The following is a 20,793-nucleotide window of genomic DNA, read 5'->3' on the forward strand; positions in this document are numbered from 1 at the left end:
CATATAATAAATCTAGATACCAACAGCAGCTCAAAAAAACAGCACAGAAGTAACCCATACCTATTTCCCAAGGTCCATCACTGAGATGGTGAAGATGCATTACCAGACAAAGCAAGACACATCACCTTTTTAAAAGTCTTCATTATGAAAGGTGTTGATCCCACCTGAATTACAGATCAACAGTTATGTGAAAGGGATTTCCTTATGGGTATGTGAATGTTTTCTTTGCTTTGAAATAAAAAATGCATGACCCACCTGGTTCTGAGATGAAAACTATATGGAACTAATAAGACTAAGAAGAATAGGAACTATTAATTTTTGCCCATTGAAGGCTTTTAATTGTTGTATCAGAACTTCTCTTAAATCCTTTCTCCTAGTGCTGACAAGACCTGTGAGTGGGCTTCTACCAACTCCTTTAAGAGGGAGCACAGTCTCATCAGCATGGACAATCCTCCCTCTGGGCAACACCACCACAATGACAATGAAAAATGTATAACAAAAAAAAAAGTCAGAAACATAAAAAATAAACATTACATTTATTTAAATAAAAATATACACATAGTGTACAATGGACATGGCTTACAGACAGCAGTGAAACAAAAAAATGAAAAATCCTGAAATATAAAAAGCATTGAATTCCTATAGGTGTGCTTCATTTCTCTGGACAAACACAGGCTGTGGACCAAAGTCCTGTTAATATTACTTATACACAGCCCTGTGTGCTTGAGAATGCAAGACGGGAAAATCACAGAGGACAGCTACACAAAAGGAAAACAAGTACTAAAGTAATTTGGGATTTTAGAAGTTTTAAAGTCAGACCATTCATAAACAGAAGTGCCGAAAACTTTTAAAGCACTTTGCATGCATGGAAAGAGTAACCAAACACCACTGCCAACAGTTAAGAGATCTAAGTAAGAGCAGTGTGGTTCAAATCTCACCACTCTGAACCTGGCATGTCCAAGGCATTTTTTTATCATAGTTAGACTCCTACTGTAACTCTTTTTCCCAGTCAGCACAGCACACAAATCCTGCGCCTTAGGTTTCAGGTCTTTGGAACAGGGAGACACTGGTTCACAAGTGTCTTATAGTTTATTTATCCTAAATTTTTAACCTTGGATCATGAGTATCATGCTGATAGTCATGGTTGTTATATTTCTTATTCAGCAAATGCTATGGAAGAAAGAGGAAATAAATGTTTGAATACTGCAAAGTGCAAGCCAAATGCTTGGCAACAAAACAGGTGAGGTGTTGCATGACTAAGGGAAAAAAGCAATGTTTTAAGGACTGAAGTCTGTGAAGTTGTTTTTCTCTCTCTAAAAAAGCATTTGTATTATTTATTTTTTTTTTGTAAACGTGCAATATACAAGGTAAGTTTGTGTTTTCAAGAGCAGCAAATTACTTTAAAGCATTTTCATTGTAAACATCTGCTTTTAAGCTGCAAGGAAGTGAAAAGTAAGATGCAAATTCATGTCTCATCATTCCATATACAGTACACTTCTTTATAATAAAATAAAGCATAAATATAGATATCAAGGATATAGGTTTCAAGTTGACAACATAACCAACTGACACAATATATGTTTAAGACTGTTAACCAATTACATACATCAATTTACACAAGTAAATTTGCTGCATAGTTTTCAATGCAATTGCTTTCTTTATTACACTGGTTGACGTTCAGTGCATTGTCTGCTTTTTTTTAAATGGACTATAGCATTTGTTGGAAATTGTGTTTAATCTAGAAATAAAAAAAAGTTTTCCCTGAAACTTTTAATAGACATTATAGAGTAAGGTTCAAAATGAAGTGTTTCATTTCTTTATACCCAAATTACTAGTGAAGATTTAGAATACAATTACAATTCATTCCACTGCAACTAAGTGAAATTTCATCAGGAAAGATTGATTTAGACACAAAATTGTTTGTTAATTTCCTCATTTCACTTATGTAATGGCAAAATTCAGACAGTACAAAAATTAACATTGCAAAGGGCTTCATTAAGGCTACTTCTTAGTTAATATTTTGTTTCAGTTGTGTCCTCCTAAATTATTTTTTTTTATAACACAGACATTACTAGGATACCATCAAAATACACAGCTTCACATAGACAAAAATCAGATAACATAATAAAAATTTTTTGTTTCCTAATTTCTCCATAAAAGCCAAAGTAAAAACATTAAACAGAATATATTTTAAATTCCTCAAAAGACAAGAAAAGAAAAAAAGATCTGCCTGCTTAATGTCATATAGTTATGTTATGCATTAAGTATTATAACAATATTACAAACATTTCTGGGAAAAAATTACTTTAATATTCCTTTCCTTATTTTTTTAGGTATTTTAGACTAGCTCTCTATTTAGATGCTACTCTGTGTAGTTACAAAACCCCCATGTAAGTGTATGAGATGCATTGTACAAATACTGAAAGCTAGAAGCCCTTATTTCGGCACTCCTCAAGACAGATCCTGATTTGATTTCTACAAATATCTTCTGTAAGACAAGACTTGGCTTTAGATGACAGATGTATTTTTGAATTTTCATCTTTTAGCCCTTGAGAACTGTCTTCCCTTAAAAGCAGATTATTTTATACCTTGCTAAAGTTTTAAGAGAGCAGGTATGGAACAGTTTTTGTGGAGCCACTACCAAAATCACGATGCTTACCTTATCCCTCTACAAAAAAACAATGTAGTTTGCTTATAAAACTTAAGCTCTTTAGTTTTACTCCTCTGATAGCCACAGTGAGCTACAAGATCATGTGCAAGACCCCATGGATGATTTAACTCCTCTGTTAGGCATCCAAACAACCCACAGGGCTGGAAGCAGCTGCACAAAGGGTAAATGTACTCGAAATAATGCAATCATCAACCTGCAGCGAACACCTCTTTGCTTCTTCATAAAAGGCAAACCAGAAAGCCCATGGACTTTGAATCCATGGTCAGCTGACAACTCAGCTGGTGGCACAGCCTTTTCCCACAGGGACCACAGTATCTCCCAGCAGGCAGTGGATCAAACAAAACATTTGGGCCTGTTTTGGTACTGAAGCAATGAGGCTTTTCCAGGAGACTTGGAGCACTTCAGCAGGTTTTACAAAGCTCTCCTGACCTACAAAAAGATGTTCCAGTCCAAAAATTAGTGAGAAAAACTTAGTCTTATTTAGCACAAAACCCAGCCAACTCTTCTGTAACAGACCAAGCATAGTGAAGTTTCACTGCAGCCCACTGATGTGTTTGGGATTTTGTCTTAATTATCTTTAGTAAATAAGAGATTATTTAATTTCACAAGAACATACTGTGAATGGCTGCTAAAACAAAAAAGGACCATAATCCAGTGCCATCTTTTCTTTTTCCTCATCAAATCCATGGCTTCAGTGTGAAAAACAACTTCACCACAAAAATAACACAGTAGTGACAATGGCAATTTAGAGCCCAGGTAGGATTAAAATGCTGAGGCAAAATCTTGAAAGACTATTTTCCTGACAAGAAAATCTAGAAAATTTCATATTTTTAACTTGACAGAATGTCAAAGGGACTCATAAAGAAGTCTAGGTACCTATAGCACCCAGCAGGGAACACCATCCCCACTGAGATTTTTACAGATAGTTTCATAATGCTCTACAATGGTTGACATTCGCTACTGCATACCTGGGGGTTATTTCAAAGATCCATGAGGAATTTCAGAGATCCAGGAGGAAACTGCACATGCAGGGCTTTTTAAGCTAATAATAAACATGTATATTTTGAAGGCTAGTGCAGTAGCCTGACAGAAGGAAGCACTCCTTTTCTAGAAAGGATTATGCTCCATAAATCCACAAAAAAAGTTTCATATAGATGACTTACATTATATTCATAGACCTAAATACTAATTTATGCACATATCCAGCCACCCAGTGAGTATTGTCCACTTCTACTGGTACATGACAAGAAGAAACCAAGGTATTATGTTCTCATCAGTCTGAGCTTATCTGTGATGTATTGCCAACTCTTCTGACATCTACTGAATACATTCCAAGATCAAGGAAGCAATTAATGATAGCACATTATATAATAGAAATAAAAACGAATGCACCAAAACACTATTTACATTACCTGATTTTGTTTGAACAAAAGGTTACAATTAATTAATATATTTTATAGGTGAATTTCTGGCTCAACTGAAGTCAATGAATATTAGAACAAGGATCTCTTTCTGACATTTTCCTACAAACTCCAAAACCTGATCTTACATACAAGATGATCAACCACACAAGATGGATTTAATTTTAGCCAGATGATATATCAGTTCCATGGGATCACCCAAATAGAATTTGCAGAATCAGGCTCTAATATTCCATTATAGTTACAGATTTATACCCAGTAATGGACATTAATGGATTAAAAAGAACAAATTACAACTCATGGTGCATAGAGATTTCTTTGACTTCCATAGGAGTAAGCAAACATTTACTTCTTTATCCATGGCAATTACAATTTCCTACAGATGCTCAAATGCCCAGGGTAGTTTCATTAGGATAAATTTCTCATACTTCTGCTCTAGGTATGAAAAGAATGCACTACATAAAGGTCAGTAACCAGTGAATACTTGGGAGTGTTAAATTGTATTTCTCTCTGGGAGGCAGAAGAAGGTAATAAATAGATACAACTAGAAAACACAAATGTTCTTTGCAAGACAAATTTCAGGACTAACACAAGCTGGCAGAGCATTAATGTTCATTTTTAAAGATGATAGTTCCTCATCCTAGAGTGTCTACGTGCAGCATTACAAATTTGGTATAAATCAGCTGCAGCGGCTAACTAGTTCTAGTACAGCAGCTTGCTCTTAACATTTATTTTAGGCTTTGTAATAACATACATGTTTTCATAGTCTAAAGATACATTAACTCCTGTATATACAACTTATTTTTCCAACCACTAAATAAAATTTACTTTTAAGTGTTTAGACTAAATAGGAGGTAAAATTCAGCTCACCTTACTTGTGGAATTAATCTCCCTGATTTCAGTGTGATTTATGTGAAAGTGAAATAAGTGATATTTGGCTAGGGTACAGAAAACCAAGAGTGATACATCCAAATGAACTGCAGGGAATCAGAATGGAATGACTGAAATTACAGTCTGCAATTACTAAAAATATATTTTGAAGTCACCATGCTTATGTAAAGAAGCTAATTGTAATTACCAAAATTATATTTAGCCCAGGTAGCAACATTATAATCTTTCATAAACATTTGTGTGAAGGGTTCAATCACTAGTGATCAAGACCTCAGTGCCCTGCTGGTTCCAGAAAACACCCTTTCCAGCAGTGAGACCCCTTAAATCAAATCTCAGGGTTTGGTTTGGAGTCAGAACACCACCTTCTAGATTACTAATCTCTGTTCCTACAGCAAATGTCATTTACCTTTTTAATCTTCAATCAAATGACCCCAAAAACTAATTCCAGCCGGCTTATGACTCATACTAAGCTTCAGCTTCACAAAGATAAGTTGAATATATTTGATTTTGAGAATATCCAGTCCATTGCTTTTTCATGGTATTAATTTCATAATGACTACCCAGATTCATTTTAATGTAAAATGATAAAACCTGATAAAAATAACACCTCCACTGGTTATACATTCCCAGTTCATATGTCATAAACAGCAGTTGCTCTATCCACTTATTAGCATGATGTATGCTCCTGATTACATTTTTGTTAAACTTAGGTGTCAGCTTTTCCATATGTCCCCTCTGGAGGTCTGTAGTACTTTGGGAAAGCCATCAGCTGTATCATGTTGAATGCATACTTTCTGCATTTGACATTCTTCAGAACATTCTCTATGCGGCATCCTTCTCTAGTGAAAGGGGGAAAAAGTACAACTTCATGAAACACAGAATAAATAAATATGCTTTATTTGTTCATTGCAGAGTTTCAGCAACAGTTGAAGTAAAAATAACAAAGATTCAACTCTACATTTTTGTTTTCCATGAGTGATGATACATCTTACAAAATTAAATCCAAGGCCAGGCCCAGTACAGTTATTGCCCTCAGAAATAGGTGATAAGATTTTCCATCCCCCTAACATATCTGCCCTTGAGGTTTAAATTTCAGTAAAAAAAATTAAATACTTTAATGATACATTTTGTTCTAATTCCAGAAATATATTTGCCTTTTAAACCTTTTCATACTTTTTATTTTTTTTCAATTTGTTTGCTATATATGTGCGAGTGTACATTGCCCTAAAATGCGCATTCTAGGAATAAGGCATTTTATTAAATCTGGACCTAGTGAAGGAAAGTTTAATCTCTGCTTCATTTCCTGTATGTTCAGCTTTGCAATGAAAAAAGAGAGAATGGCTTTTCAAACAGCCCAATCCACCTCTCTGCTTTATAAAGGAAGGGTGTTCATTCACACACAGTACAAAAGTCACAAGTGCCAAAGTCAAGACATAAACAGGACTTTGTTAAAAAGAATATAAAAGTGTCTTGAAAGCAAAAGCAACTAAAGCAACAATTACAAACAGCTTAATTTCATTACAAAACAGAACTTATTCTATTCCATTTAGTTACTCTACAGAAAAGGGTTAGTTGTAGCAAAGTAATAATCATTTATTAAATGAAAACAATCCCATCAGCTAGTAACAATGAAAAAAAACACATCGAAAGGTAAGTCTCACAAACCATTGCCCGGCCGTATTAGTCTAGGGTTTTGTTTGTGTTCTGCAAATTCGTTTTTAATTTTTTTTTTTTTTTTGTCAGACTAATTACTCTGGAAAGAGGGGTTCAAGCATTCAGGATTCCACAATTTCTATACAGTGACAGCATTCTAAGTGGGCTTTCTTTGCGCTAATTACAGTGGGAAAGCTTTACCATGAACAGAATGGCCAAATCAATTCACTCAATGCATAGTATATTTCTTGGAGTTCAGAAAAAAAGAATGAAAACACAGTACATTTCAGACATTGCTATCTTAAAGGTGAATCCTTGGGGTTTGAGACTGTAGAAATATTATAACATAATTCCTTTTTTCTAGGGTTAGTTTGTTGCTGTTTGTAGAAAATAAAGGAACAGAAGTGGAGTTTATTGATATTTGGCTAATAGCAAAGCAAGACTTAAAATAAGCCACACAACCAGCAAGTGTGAGCTGACAAGCAGCAAGGCGACAGGATAGAAGTGTCGAGAAGTTGGCTTGTTATCAGTTAGACAGCCTGTTTCGGGATCATCCGATTCATTCAGTGCTCCCTGGGTTTGTCTGCTGTTAAACAGGGGAAGTTAGGAACAGATAGAACAGCATTTAAGCAGCAAAGAAAGCCAACACACAGGTATTTTGACAAAGTGAAAGTACATAGCCATTTTGAGGAAATAGATTTATCTAAGTACTTTCAATATAACTCTAGTGTTCTACAGCTGACATAGAAGCAAAACAACTGAGTGGCTACTAAAATATTAATCCTGCTGGGTGTCTTGGAGTAGTATTCACAAGAGAACATTAAATAACTTCCACAATGAACCACACTATCACTAAAGTGAGCACACACACTGAACAGAAATGAAATAAGGAAGTTAAAACAAAAAAAAGTAAAGCAAAGAAAAAAAGATCATGAGTATGTCACAATGCAACACTGAAAAAATAGTGTCTCCAGGGTCCTCACAGGCTTTTCAGTCCTGTTTCAATATCTATTATGAAGTTTATTGGCAGAAATAAAAAGGCCACACACTAACAGCTATTCTAAATAGTATTAAATGATTGTAAATTGACTTCAAAAATTCATCAGGGCTGGTGGCTCCATTTCAAAGTCAATAGCAGTTATTTTTATTTGAAGGCTTGCACTTCTACTACTGTAAGTCAATCACCTTATATCTTCTTCAGTCAACACAGGAAGGGACTAATCTGCTTACAAAAAAGTTCTACTGAATCACTCTAACTTGGGTGGTCACTGTCCAGTCGAAGCGACAGGGATACTTCCACTGCCTTCCAGGCTTTCCTGCTGTACCCTTTGCAGTGTAAGTAGAAGAGTAAGTAGAATTACTCACACTTCAACTACATTTCTTCAATCCCTCTGAAGACTAATTGCATACTCACTGGAGTCCTGTTTATAGACTTCCTTTTGGCAGGAAGGACTGGTAAGATTTTTATTTTTCTATTTACTATGAATTATCCAGCAATGAAAAGATAACCTGCCTTTTTTTTCCTGTGGACTTGAGAATATCCAAATACAGATGACCACACAGTGCCTTTTCAGAAGCACATATCACAAGCATGCTCTTTTTTTTCAGGAAAGAAAACGCTGGCAAACATAAAGAGGCTGTACAACAGTAAATGTCACAGCTCCAGGTAAGATGAAAAGGCTACCCTGAAGACAGCAGCAGCCACATCACCTTACAGAAAACACACCTTTCTGACTTGTGCGTTAAAGGGTAGTGTTGCATTTCTTAAGCTTGGCTAGCAAGAGAGGTGCAAGAACTGCAGGTTTACAGGTGGAATCCTAGGCAAGGGTTGATCAAAACCATTCCTTGCCCTATTTCTCTTCCATAGTAAGTTCTTAGTCTTATTCTTTCCTTTGAACATTCAATCTGTATGTTACAGTAATAAAGAGGTCAACACATACTATTTTAAATAGCAAAATTAAAGATACAAAATTAAAATCCCTCCTATTTTCACCTAGGTCAAAACAATTGCTGGTGGCAGTGTGTCTGCTGCTTTTGGTCTACAGATTTCAAGCGTCCATGGATAGAACTTGGGCAGAACTCAAACTATACTGTAGATATTCTCTCAGAAACTATCAAGGAATGAAGCTAATTGCATGATTTATTTGCCTTGTCAACGCTGAAATAAGTGATTCTGTGTTTCTGTATCAGACTTCCCCAGTTACTGCCTCTGTCCTAGGGTCCATCCACAGAACTTCCTTCCTCCTCTGCTCACAGTGACAACATTACCATTTGTGATCAGCTGTGAGGACTAACTGTATTGCTCTCAGTTAATGTTGTCCTTCACCATGTATTTCTATATACTTTTAAGAACCTGCTACTTGCTTGGTTTCCTTTTTTTTCCTTAATCTCTATAGCATCCCACAGGTTTGCCCCTTTGACCCTTTTGTACTGTCCCCTCACCCTTTCCTACTCTTCAAGGTGAGCCTGCATGTTTCAGCTTACACCCATGATGCCCACAATTCAGAGCTCTACCTCAACCCTCGTAGTCCCATCTCCTCCTTCCCAGTCACAGAGTCCGGTGATTTCTGTTTGTCCTGTGCGTCTTCCATCACAGACATTATACATACTCCTATGGCTGAATGGATGCAGAGACCAAACATTTTTCACTGGAGAAATCTATCTGGGCAACAGTATAGTTGAGCACTCAGTAAGTTTGCACAGCTACTGCATTAATCAGATTGATGGGGTACATCAGTCTGGAGAACCTTGGCTTTGCATGCCAATGGTTTATTCTAAGCAGGCTGAGTCACACACTTCCAGGTTGTTCCTGCAGGGATGAAGCCTCCTACTTGTGTGGTGTACCTTGTTCTGGTTGGACTCCACATCTCAACAGTGCGACTGGCTTTTATCTACATTGCTACTTAGCATCAGTGAGATTTATGCAGGTGTAACGATGAAAATGCAGATAAAAGCCATTTTTTCTATTATTTTTTTCAATAGAAAAGCCTACAGTACATTTGTTCTTTGATATGCCAAAAAGAATGATCAGTGCCTTTTAACATAAAAAGTTCTACCTTCCCCTCAGGAAAACAACCATGAACAGCTGATGCACAGGGACTTCTGTTCTACAAATTAGTCACATCATTCTATGCGTGATTCAATAAGACATTCTCAAAACAGAGCAAGAAGGTCCAACTCCATTATAAGCTACCTAAGAACAGGCTGAGCAGAATAGCTAAATAAGCTTTTAATTTAAGAGGAGTATTTGATCAGGGTCAGATACTTTGTTAGGCTCTGACAATATTTTTCAATGCACTGCAGTGACAGTCCCTTCCAAAACACCTTAAAGTGTCCTCTGCAACGACTATTAAACAAGCAAGGCCCTACACCCAGCTGTCAGCATCATAACATTGGCTCGTCCAACCCTGGAGAAGTTTTATTGCAAACAGCAGGAATCCTGCTAATGCCCTGGAAGCTGGATTTATTTGGCTTCTGACTGACAGCACAACCTGAACAGAGCTACATGCTAAGGTGTGAAGATACAGCCATCGTTTCAGATGTTATCTCCATCACAATTTGTACTTTAACAGCAAAGAGAAGAAGACTCCCAAAATAACCAGCAAGTTTCTATTTCACAAATAATTTTAACAGAAGTAGTGAAAGCTTCTAAGTTTGTAACATCTGGAGTCATGAACACCCCACTAACCTATCATACAATTTTTATTCATTTACCCTCAAATTGTTCATTTGAGACTTATGGCACAGTACAAATACATTATAACAGCCAAGAGTGCTGTCAGTTAATGACAATATAACCATTTTAGCCTGCCTTCTATCTCATTTGATGTTTTATCATCTTAAACTCCTATTGGGATAATGCTGCATGCTTATCAAATGAGACAAAGGCAAAACAGCAGGTATTTTCTGTTGTTTTCAAATTCAGATGATAAATTGTTTGAACCACAAAGCAATGAAGCAGAGATGATGAAAGTGATGTGAGGAAAAAGCCTCTCAAATCCTTACAGAGTCAAGCATATATATATATGAGGGCACATCCTGGCTTTTGATTATCAGTCACACTGATGTCCCTGTGCAAGGTTTCTGGAGATGATTTTCACACTTTGGGATGTATGCTTCTCTTTTTAGAACTTTTCCATCTCCAGTTATTAGTGACACTGGAAATGCTGAACTGTTCTACAGAAGTTCTTAAAGTAGAATAAATAGGCAGCTTTGTATCAACATGGGTCCCATGTGCTAGTGGCAACTACAGTTTAAATTCATGTCCTACTGCACTTGTACTTTATGGGAATTTTTCTTTTTTTTCAGACATATTCAAGCAAGTAGTTTCTGGTCCTGCTGTGTTTTTCTTGTCAAACTCTAATGCTGACACAGAAAAATAGCAAAAGTAAGATGCTTCTCTAGAATCCCATCTGACAATAGTAGAGACACCTCTTCAAATAAAAAGGATTGCTAACAGTTCTCAGTCTTATACCCTTTTGATAATTTACCTATTCTTTTTATTTCAAGAAAGTAAAATTCAGAAGCAGTTTTCAAGAAACAGCTTCTCTAAAGAAATTTTTGGAATGAAAGCATCCAAGTTTCTACATTATTCGTGTTACTGGGGTTGACAGAAAGACTTCAGAGAATAATCAACTCTATCAGTGTGCAGCACTACAGTTCAAGAAGGCAGCCTTAACTTTTTCAAAGAGAAAATGTGGGATCCTTGTGAACATCTCCTAGCCATTATGAAGCCCCTGCACTATAACATCTAGAAGAATAAAACATAATTCAGAAGGAAATAAACACGTCTTGGCCTAGTCTTGAAGAATTTTGGTATCAGAACAGAACTTAGATAAAACATATAAAGGAATACTTTGGAAATTTTATGTTGAATTAAGTTGAAACAATAAACCTCCAACAATTTTTAAAAATAAAAAAAAATGGTTCTGCATGGTTTCCAAATGGAAAATATAGGAAGGGAACCAGCAGAGACATCTTCTGTATCAATGATCTTTACAATTATTCTTTTTCTGATGCACATTGCTGTCAATAATTTACAATTTTTTCCCCTCAACTCTACATGGCACTAAATAAAGTAGAAGATGGTATCAATAATCTTTTTCTGCTTACGTGATCCTATAATCTCAGTTCAAAACAACCAGCATTGCTGAAACTGATGAGCTGTCTCACATCTAAGGATACTAAGGAATTCAGTCAGTGATTTAGAGACAGCTGCTATTTAAACATACACCAAAAAACCAGACTGCTTATCAAATCTGTTTATCAAATTGTCACACTAAACCACCTCCTCCTGTTTACCTTTAGTGCTGCAAGTTTTTCCCCACTCTAGTTGCTTGTGCTGGCATCCTCTATTCCCCTACGCCTTTCTTCTCTCCTTGTTTGGTTATAACACGTGACTTTTCTAATGCATTATTTAGGAAATATAAAGGAAAGTGTATCATGTAATATGAGGCTTGAGCACTGAGTTGGATGAAGCAGCAGATTAATGGTGCAGTCATGATGATAAGACACCTAGATCTTGAAAAACAACTATAATCAAATACCTGGGGTTTTGAGCTCGAAACTGTTACGGGGTTTGAGTCTGTCCAGAGCTAAAAATTCAGTTTTGAGGAGGTGATCAGAGACACTACTGTCAAGGTACTGGAGGCTGAGCTGTGGACGAGGTACAGATTTTAAACACTATTTTAAACACTATGGACAGGCCATAACAGTTCTGTAAAGAGCAACAGATTAGTAAAAAAACCCTCTTGCAGCAGTATTTAATAACAGGCAAGGAGACATTTGGTCTTACAGCCACACAACCATATCCAGGAAAACTCTGTTGTCTTATGTGATCACATGGACAGACAGGGATCCTTTGGAAGGAATGCTGAAGTCAAAATTCAATTTACACAGTTGCTCTTTTGCTCTGCTGTGTTTGGATTCTCCTTGAAGTCAAAATAATGATAAATGTGCAAATTTCCAACCTATTTTATTAGCTTAGCTGTATTTGGATTTCCCAGGGCAAGTGAAAGAGACACACACCCTGCGCTGCAAGCAACAAAATAGCACAACTCACTCCAGCTTTGGGCTACAGAAATATCTCTCAGATTGTTGGTTCACCACAGAGGAACACCCCTACTATTTGTCTAGGCTTATTTTAACATACCATTAACTCCAAAGAATAGATGAAAAAAGAGCAGTTTCAAGATCTATATCTAATATGCATAAAACATATGCTACTGAAAAATATACATCTCTACCAGTGTTAATCCTAGCACTTCAGAAATCTCTGCTGATTGCCAAAGAATTAATATTTTCCTTTGTGACTGATACAGAATGCCTGCAAGAATGTTTTTCCTTCAACATTAAGAGTATCTCTGTGGTAAAAAATAACACTGACAAAATTATTATAGTGAAAATATAAGGAACATAAAGAAAAAATTCCCGTTAGAATCACAATTTTTGTCACTACAAACTACTGACACCTACATCAGCAGGTTAAATCCACCCTCAGCAGCTGAACAGCAAAACCAAGTTGACTTTCTGTGCCTGTGTCCCTTAATCTACCACAATGGATAACCAGATACTGCTACATGGGTACAGTACCTTGGTCATGACAGCTCCCAAACTGCCCTGGAATCACCTGAGAGTACACTAAATCTGGCAAAACTGTATCAGGAAACATTTAATAATTTCACTGTATAAAATGACTGAGATCATACTCTAGAATCTACCCACAGTGATTTTCAATTTACAAGTGTGGGCAAAGGCTTCAAGTCCTGCAAAGTCATTGTGGTGACTGTGTGAGAGATTAGTTTCAGAACTGAAAAGCTGATAGGTTTGCAGAAGAGATTCTTTACCTGTCAAGACAGCTGAGCAGCTTTTGAAACATGATTTCCACCTCTACTATACTCCAAGGAAAGTATTTGCTGTTTCATTCTGCTGTTTACCAAGAGTGCTCTGCAGTATTACACATCAATTCTACAAAGATTTCTCTTTCTATCAAAAAATATGGTTCTAATAATCTTCCTGGACACTTTTCTATAAAGTATTAGGATTACATATATATGGGAATTTCTTAGGAAAAAGTTGCAAAATCTTCCCTGACAAACTTCTCTTGCAAAGTTTGAAATTCAGTCCAATGTACAACCAAAACTAAAGCAAATGTGGTCTATATCTTTGTGAAGGAAAACAACTAAGTAAAACCCCACAGTTTTTGCCTTCAGTTAAGTTCTGAATACCTGTCACTGTTGGACACGTTATGGTACTGGCGTAATTGCTTAGTGAGTCACACTGGTTTCCAGACTGTTTCTGTCACAGCAAGGAAGTTTTACTGAAGATGCGTTTATACATTTAGATCACACAGCACAGTAAAACATAAATGCATGATAAATTGTTTCATATGTCTAATCAGGTTTAAATACTTTCTGTTGACCATGAAAATAAATCTTCATGAGTCATCCTTTTTCTTTCAGCAAAGATTTTTTTAGTCTTTTTCCCCATGCTGAGGACAAGTAGCAAAGCTGATTTAAGAGGCAGAAAGGGCTTCCTACACTAGTTAACAGACGTGTGAAAGATGATGCTTTAAATCTGTCACTCATTTCTAGGTGTTGAAATTTATGTGTAGGGTGACAAAATTAAGGTCAGAGAACTGCTGGTGTAAACAGAAGATCATTTAATCTATGTTGCATCTCTAATTTGGGTATTTTAAGGGAGAGGGTGCTGAACAGTGGGAATTCTAAATTTGAATGTTGTGACTTGCTGGGGTTTTTTTGCCTGCAACTTCAGTTTTGAGATATATGAAGGAGGGAATGCGACAGCTTCTCATTAATGACACCAACCCACATAGTCTCTTAATGGGATTAACCAAAGTGTAAGACATAAACCACAGGCAACTGCTATTCCCTTTCAGCTAAATAATACCAGTTCATTAAAAACTTTCACCTAACACACTGATACATTTTTTAAAAAACACAAAGCCAGTTTGAGATCTGATCTGTTCTGATCCCAGCTGTTCTTTGAGCAGAACACACAGTATGTAGATATATTTATACAAGGGAAATTTGTGCACATATAGATTCCTCAATCACAAAAAAAAAAAAAAAAAAAATCACCTAAATCTGATTTTAGCTACTACCAGGAACAAAAAATGTAGCCTTGATTTGTTACGTAGGGAGCTAAACAAAACAACCTAGCCAAAAATACACAGGCTGATATGCAGACTGTAGCAACCTGGAAATTGGACCCAAACAGTACTACCAATAAACCACCTTCTCTTCTCTTTAGCAGGTAGATTTTAAGAGAACTTTGTAAAATGCAAAGAAAATTCTGTTTGAATCTGAAACACACTGCTTTTTCCATGTAGTTCCTTCAGGGTAAATGACAAGGTTGGATAAAGTGCTCATTTAAATGCCTTGAATGCATTTGCTGACTTTTCTGTTAATAGATACAATGTGAAGACTTAGAGGAATAAACCTTTCTATGAGAAATTAGGAGTGAATGTAATTCTTTCATCTTACTTGTTTTGTTTTAGTATCTTTTTAGAAGATGGCCAAAGTTTTGGAGCCTGTTCTTCAGAAGGAAGCAATTTCCTTTCCCTAGAATCAAGGAGAAGAACTGAAACTAAAATCTTTTAAACAATATACTGAATACAAACTTTTTCTCTTTGGTTGTTAAGTTGCATTTGTATGGAAATTTTTATTTGAATGCTACTGCAGATTTGTTAAGAAGTTGATCGTATCTCACAAAGACAATATTAGCACAGACGAACTTTTTAAGCAAAAGTAGCACTGCACTGAGAGGGAGAGTGAACAGATGAAAACCCATACTGTTTTTCCCCTAGTATAAAGAAAAAAAAAAAAAAGACTTTTAGAAGATATGAGATCACTAAAGATAAAAATTCAATAGGCCATATGCTTACCTTCTGCATTCCCAAAACTTTGCTGGCAGAAGGGAGTAAATAATTTATAACACAGGTGCAAATATCTTCTTCTCTATAATAACACTACATTTTTCTTACTGTTACAAAGAGCTAAAGGACATGGTTTTGCTCAGTGCAGTCACAGTAATTGTCAGTTTGCCAAAGATCAAAGATGCAGCTCCCAGGAAAGGCTCTATGAACTACGCTCAGGACTCCCTGAGCAGAAGAGGAGTTCACTACACTGTCAGCATCACTTAACCATGAGCTAAGTCTCTGACAGATGAAAAAAAAAAGGCAATTTACTTCCTGACCTGGACTGAACTATCAGATACATATTAATTTTTTATAAAGTCAGACTTTCTTTCGTTACAGACTGTGTTCTCTCAAACACACAATCAGTAGTGAGGAAACATTCTCACCAGAGTTTTCACTACAATGCCTTTGGACCTTCTGCAGAATCTGTAAATTCCTGAAACTTTGTAGTCTCTGGATTTGAGATATTATAAGTACAAATGTTCCCAAGCACATGTTCAGCAAGCCACATATGCAACTGCCAAGCAATAGGGCTTTCTGCTTTTGGTGGTAATTGCAATCACAAGTAAGTGGAATGGATACTATTTTTAAATGCTTATAATTGGGAAAAGAGGGTGTTTTACTATGAAAAATCCAAAACTTATTAAAAAAAATGGAAACATCCAAGTTTTTGTGGGAAATATTTAGCCATTATTATTTTCTTCTGAAGAAGCAGCAAGCCAATAGCAATGTTGCAGTGTTTCCTTCCTTCCCCAGGACGGGACATAGAAGGTAGAAAGTGCATGTAAATCTCTCAATGTGATGGAGAGTTATCTTTGCTACACTGCATTTTTCTACTCTATTATGAGCACTGCTTATTTTGCACAATGGAAGTAAAACAGGTTATGAAACATTTCAGTATATCATCATATTGTGGTGCTCCCACTTTAGATAAACACTGTTCCAATTTTCCAGAAAAGCCCTGTATTTTGAAATAACTTCAAAATATTAGACAGCACTGACTGAGATTGTGCTGGGAGCAATACCAGCACTTCCAATTTTACACACTCTTAATAAGAATACAGTTCTCAACACAGGTCTGAGACACATTAAATCCTGGTATTGCTCATGTTTCTGGCCATGTTTTCTTTAATCAGTAGGAAAATCCCTAACACTTATCCATATGCTTCAGGTGTTTGGATAGAATAAATATGACCCAGAGGCCAGATGTTCATACAGAAAAAATCTACATTGCAGCCAAAAAGCACATAGATTGTTAATGAGAAATATTTCATCCTCTCCAAGTGCCCATAATGTCAGAACTTAGGGAATTCTGCTTCCTTTTTAATTTCTAATAAATGCTAATGCCCTTCAATTCTATTGCAACTCATCCCACACTAACCTCATTGGGAATGATACTGCCTTTCCAGGTGAGTGAGGGGTGTCAGCACTCACAGTCCTCTCTAGCACTTCCTCATGGCCAGTGGACTATGAAAAAGTGCAGCCACTGTCCAAAAAATCTGAGCAGACTGAAGCTGTCCCTGTTTTTTGGAAAATCCTCAGTTTCTGTGGATGTTGGACAGCACTTACAGGCTTCTGGTAACTAAAAATTTTGCTTTTTTTTAAAGATCTCTATTATTCTTATAGCTTAATTCTTGATTATCCTTTATAAGTTCACATCATCTTGTAAGATGAAATCAGAGCCTGGTATACACATGGAAAGGAGTCTGCTTGTCTCTTTTTATTAGTATTCAATTTTGTGTTTGTTAAATATGCTATTAATGCTCTGCTACTGACAGCTTAAATAAAATCTATAAAACACATAAGCTGCAATTAAACAGCACAAGCAATTAAAAAAAAATCTCTGCTGACCTACAGGCATCTCTTGTTATCTCATTAATGTACACAGGAGACAGGATTGGCTTGTGCACTGTTTATGTACCACGTGGTTCATAATATCCTTCCTACTCTCTTAGAATGTAAGAGTTGGGTCAAAGCAAGCACTCTGAAATTCCTGAACTACTTTCCTTTGGTTTTTCTCCTTGCATGAATTGTTAATGATGGCAGATATGAGGTTCAAACAAAGCTAAAGACATATGAGTGCAGGCCAGCAGCTGCACTTGTCAGACAAGAATGCTTGTCAATGTAGACAGAGTATTTTTGTGCATTAAATAATAAATTACATTTTCCCAGGTACTGTGCACAGTAATGAAACACATGCAGAACACGGCAGAACAGTGCAGAACACTGAAGAAAATGTAAAATATGAGAATCCCCCCAAGATGGAATTGCTCACAGACAATAGAAATTTCAATGGAAAAATAATGGGTTTACATTCAACCACTAATGTTCTCTTGAATACAGAATAATTTAACAACTGAAGAAGCAACAGACAACCTAAGGGAAAGGAAGGAGTTCTCTACCAAACACTTGCTTCTGTAAAGAGGACATACTTTTTAGAAAGCTTCCTCTCCCTCCCATTCATTCAAATTATTAATTGCATATTTTTACTAAGGAACACTGATCATAAGTTATTTTTCAAAAGTAAACACATCAAATCACAATGGCAGACAAATTAGAGCAACATTTAATGAAACACTGAAAAAGTATTCTTCAGTATAGAAGTATAACTTCTACACATCTATCTACTCAAAATGGCTAAATATTTGCAGAATTCATAATGTTGCTGAGATTACGTAAGCAAAGCAACTTTGTCCAGAAGAGTTATCAAATAAAGTTTTTCTAGGAAAATAAACAATTTAGGATAAGGGCACTATAACTACATTTCTTAATGGATACTGCTCTCTATATAAACAAGGAAAGTAACCAAAGTGGACTTCTACCCTTATTTCAAAGCACGCAGTAGTTTATTTTATCATATAAATTGAGCAAACAAGCAAGGGAAGCAACCAATACGTTGTAGCAGCTAAAGTTTAAACAGGAACTTAACGATACACATTTAGTTTCTTACACATTTTCGCTTTTTAGTAACTTCTGCCTTCCTTGACCTCATGATAATAAATAAATTAGTGTCTAGTGAGAAGCGTATGGAAAGCAAAGCAGGTGCTGATGTCAGCAAAATTTTCCTCGTGCTAAGTTTTGCCCCCCCTACCTTTATTTTACCTTCAACTGTTTACCATGATGAGTACAGAACACACTTCTGAGATCTGATCCAACTCCTTTAAAGGGCAATATTCCTTAACCATCAGTGTCAAGCCTTTGGGTGCCAAATTTAACAACCCAGCCTTCCCTTACATCTACAGAACATCCTCAGGATGATTCAAGGCCCCTAAATAAGGCTAACCATTCCCCCTGGAAGAGTATTGCAAACTTGAGTCCTTAACTAGGCATTCATACAATAGGTATCTAAAGTTTTATGATAGAAACAGCTTGCTTGTAAGTGTTGCAGTGAATTCAATGATCTTTGGAAATAACTTCTCCAATGCCAATTGCCCAACATTTTTTTTCCCCCCCTTATCTTCACAGAGCTTTATAATCTCCAGCCCATACTTGCACTGCCACTGCATCACCTTGAAAATGAACCTCACAAGCCTCAGATTTTCTCTCCAGAGCCATAAACATAGTCAAACATGATGGGCAACAACATAAATTTTCAAGTTCACTTGACAACAAAGCATTTTTGAAGGACAGTCTTGTTTTTTTGTCTACAGTGTGAATAAAAGCAAAAACAAGAGATTTACAAGCAAGCAATTGTCTGGTTTGGGCTGCATTAAAACGTGGTATAGAACATTGGGCTTTGCAACAAGATTGAATGTTTTTTGTTTCTCTTTTGGCATTCCATACCCAATGGAGTATGGATATCGAGCTTCAAGTTTTTATTTTTGCCATATAAGATCATCTGACTTTTTCCACTCCATTGTAGTATATATTTCATTTAATAAATCTTATAATTATAAAAACCACTGGTCTATTCAACGGTTACAATTCAGAGTGAGTTCATTTAATTCCAATAATTTTAACATCTGTGGTTTAGAGTTGCTGAGAGCTTCAAAAGCAGCTATTGAAGTAATACATTGCTTCATTTACAAAGGAAATGGGATGCCTAATGCATTTTGTAGTGCAATAATAACAAAGCTGTAGTATTTGCATAAAGCAGCTCACAGTAATACCAGGTGTTGGTCCTGTTTGAAAAAAGGTCTTTAGACTTTTCCTAGCCCAGTGTGGACTCATTTTTCCATCTGTTTACACATTAGCATAGAAATCAGTGAAGTCCTCACCACAGAGAGCCACATTTGGGGAGGACAGACACCACATCTGTACCTAAAAAGCTGTATGCATGGGGAGAAGGTGCTTTTTAGTTTAACTGTTAGTGTGGACTGTTAGTGGAGAGCAGATTGGCCAGAAAGGACTGATGACAGCATCATAAAGATCTGCATTCCCTTCCCTACCTGGCATACAGCTGGTGCAGCTGCTTGGAGCAGGGCATGAGACAAGGCTCCCCAGAGACCTCTGACAGCAAATTTCTAGCCAGTGTTTGCTGGTGTCATTCTTTTGACTTTGCTAGATGTATTCCAGTTTTATTTCAGGCTGTTCATCCATGAGTGTATGGGGCACAAGTCAGTATTTTGGAGAAGCCACACATGTCCAAATTCAAAGCACTTGAGGGAGATGGTGGCTGTTATCAGCATAGTACTCCTTGGACTGCACAGCTGGGACTGTGAAACATGTTCGAGTATTGCTTTCCAAATGGTTTTGATTGTTCTGATCATTCTCTGTTTCAGAGAATCAGTCTCTTTATCTTACCAACTCATTATTTGTTAGAATTATCTCATCCTGATAATCATGATGATCATATTTTCTTTTTTTGGGTATGTATTTATGTAGGTACAATTCAAACCTAGGAGGTGAACTCCAGATGGGGTTACTGTATTAAGTGTAATAACAAGCAAAGCAGAAAATTTCAGAGTTCAATCTGCTCAAGATTAAACACTAAATTCTGAGAGAAACACTCTCAGAATAGAACCATGACAGAAAATATCTGTCCTGTGTTTGAGCACCTGTGTAAGCATGCAGGAAGTAATCTGTACTGAATTCAAGTTCATTACCACTCATTGCAAGTTTTTTACATTGGAATTAAACTGAGACTGAAATGAGTTTTGTTATCCTTATTGTGCTGCACAAAGGAAGATTCTTTGTGACAATAGGAGGAACGATTGCTTTTGGGATAGAAAACATAAAATTTAAGATACATCTGTCACAAAATGATTCTTAAAAAGTCA

General features: G+C 36.4%; 1 protein-coding gene across 1 annotated transcript in view; it reads right to left on the bottom strand.

The window, feature by feature from the left end:
- Positions 1-517: 517 nt before the first annotated feature.
- Positions 518-20,793, bottom strand: part of INPP4B (inositol polyphosphate-4-phosphatase type II B) — a 309,603-nt gene continuing 289,327 nt past the window's right edge. The window contains exon 26 of the mRNA XM_058837251.1: positions 518-5,822. Coding sequence (XP_058693234.1) covers positions 5,690-5,822 — 133 coding nt within the window. The 3' untranslated portion in view covers positions 518-5,689. The remainder of the gene's footprint in view (positions 5,823-20,793) is intronic.

The sequence above is a fragment of the Poecile atricapillus genome, chromosome 4 (assembly GCF_030490865.1).
Source record: "Poecile atricapillus isolate bPoeAtr1 chromosome 4, bPoeAtr1.hap1, whole genome shotgun sequence".
NCBI classification, from domain to species: domain Eukaryota; kingdom Metazoa; phylum Chordata; class Aves; order Passeriformes; family Paridae; genus Poecile; species Poecile atricapillus.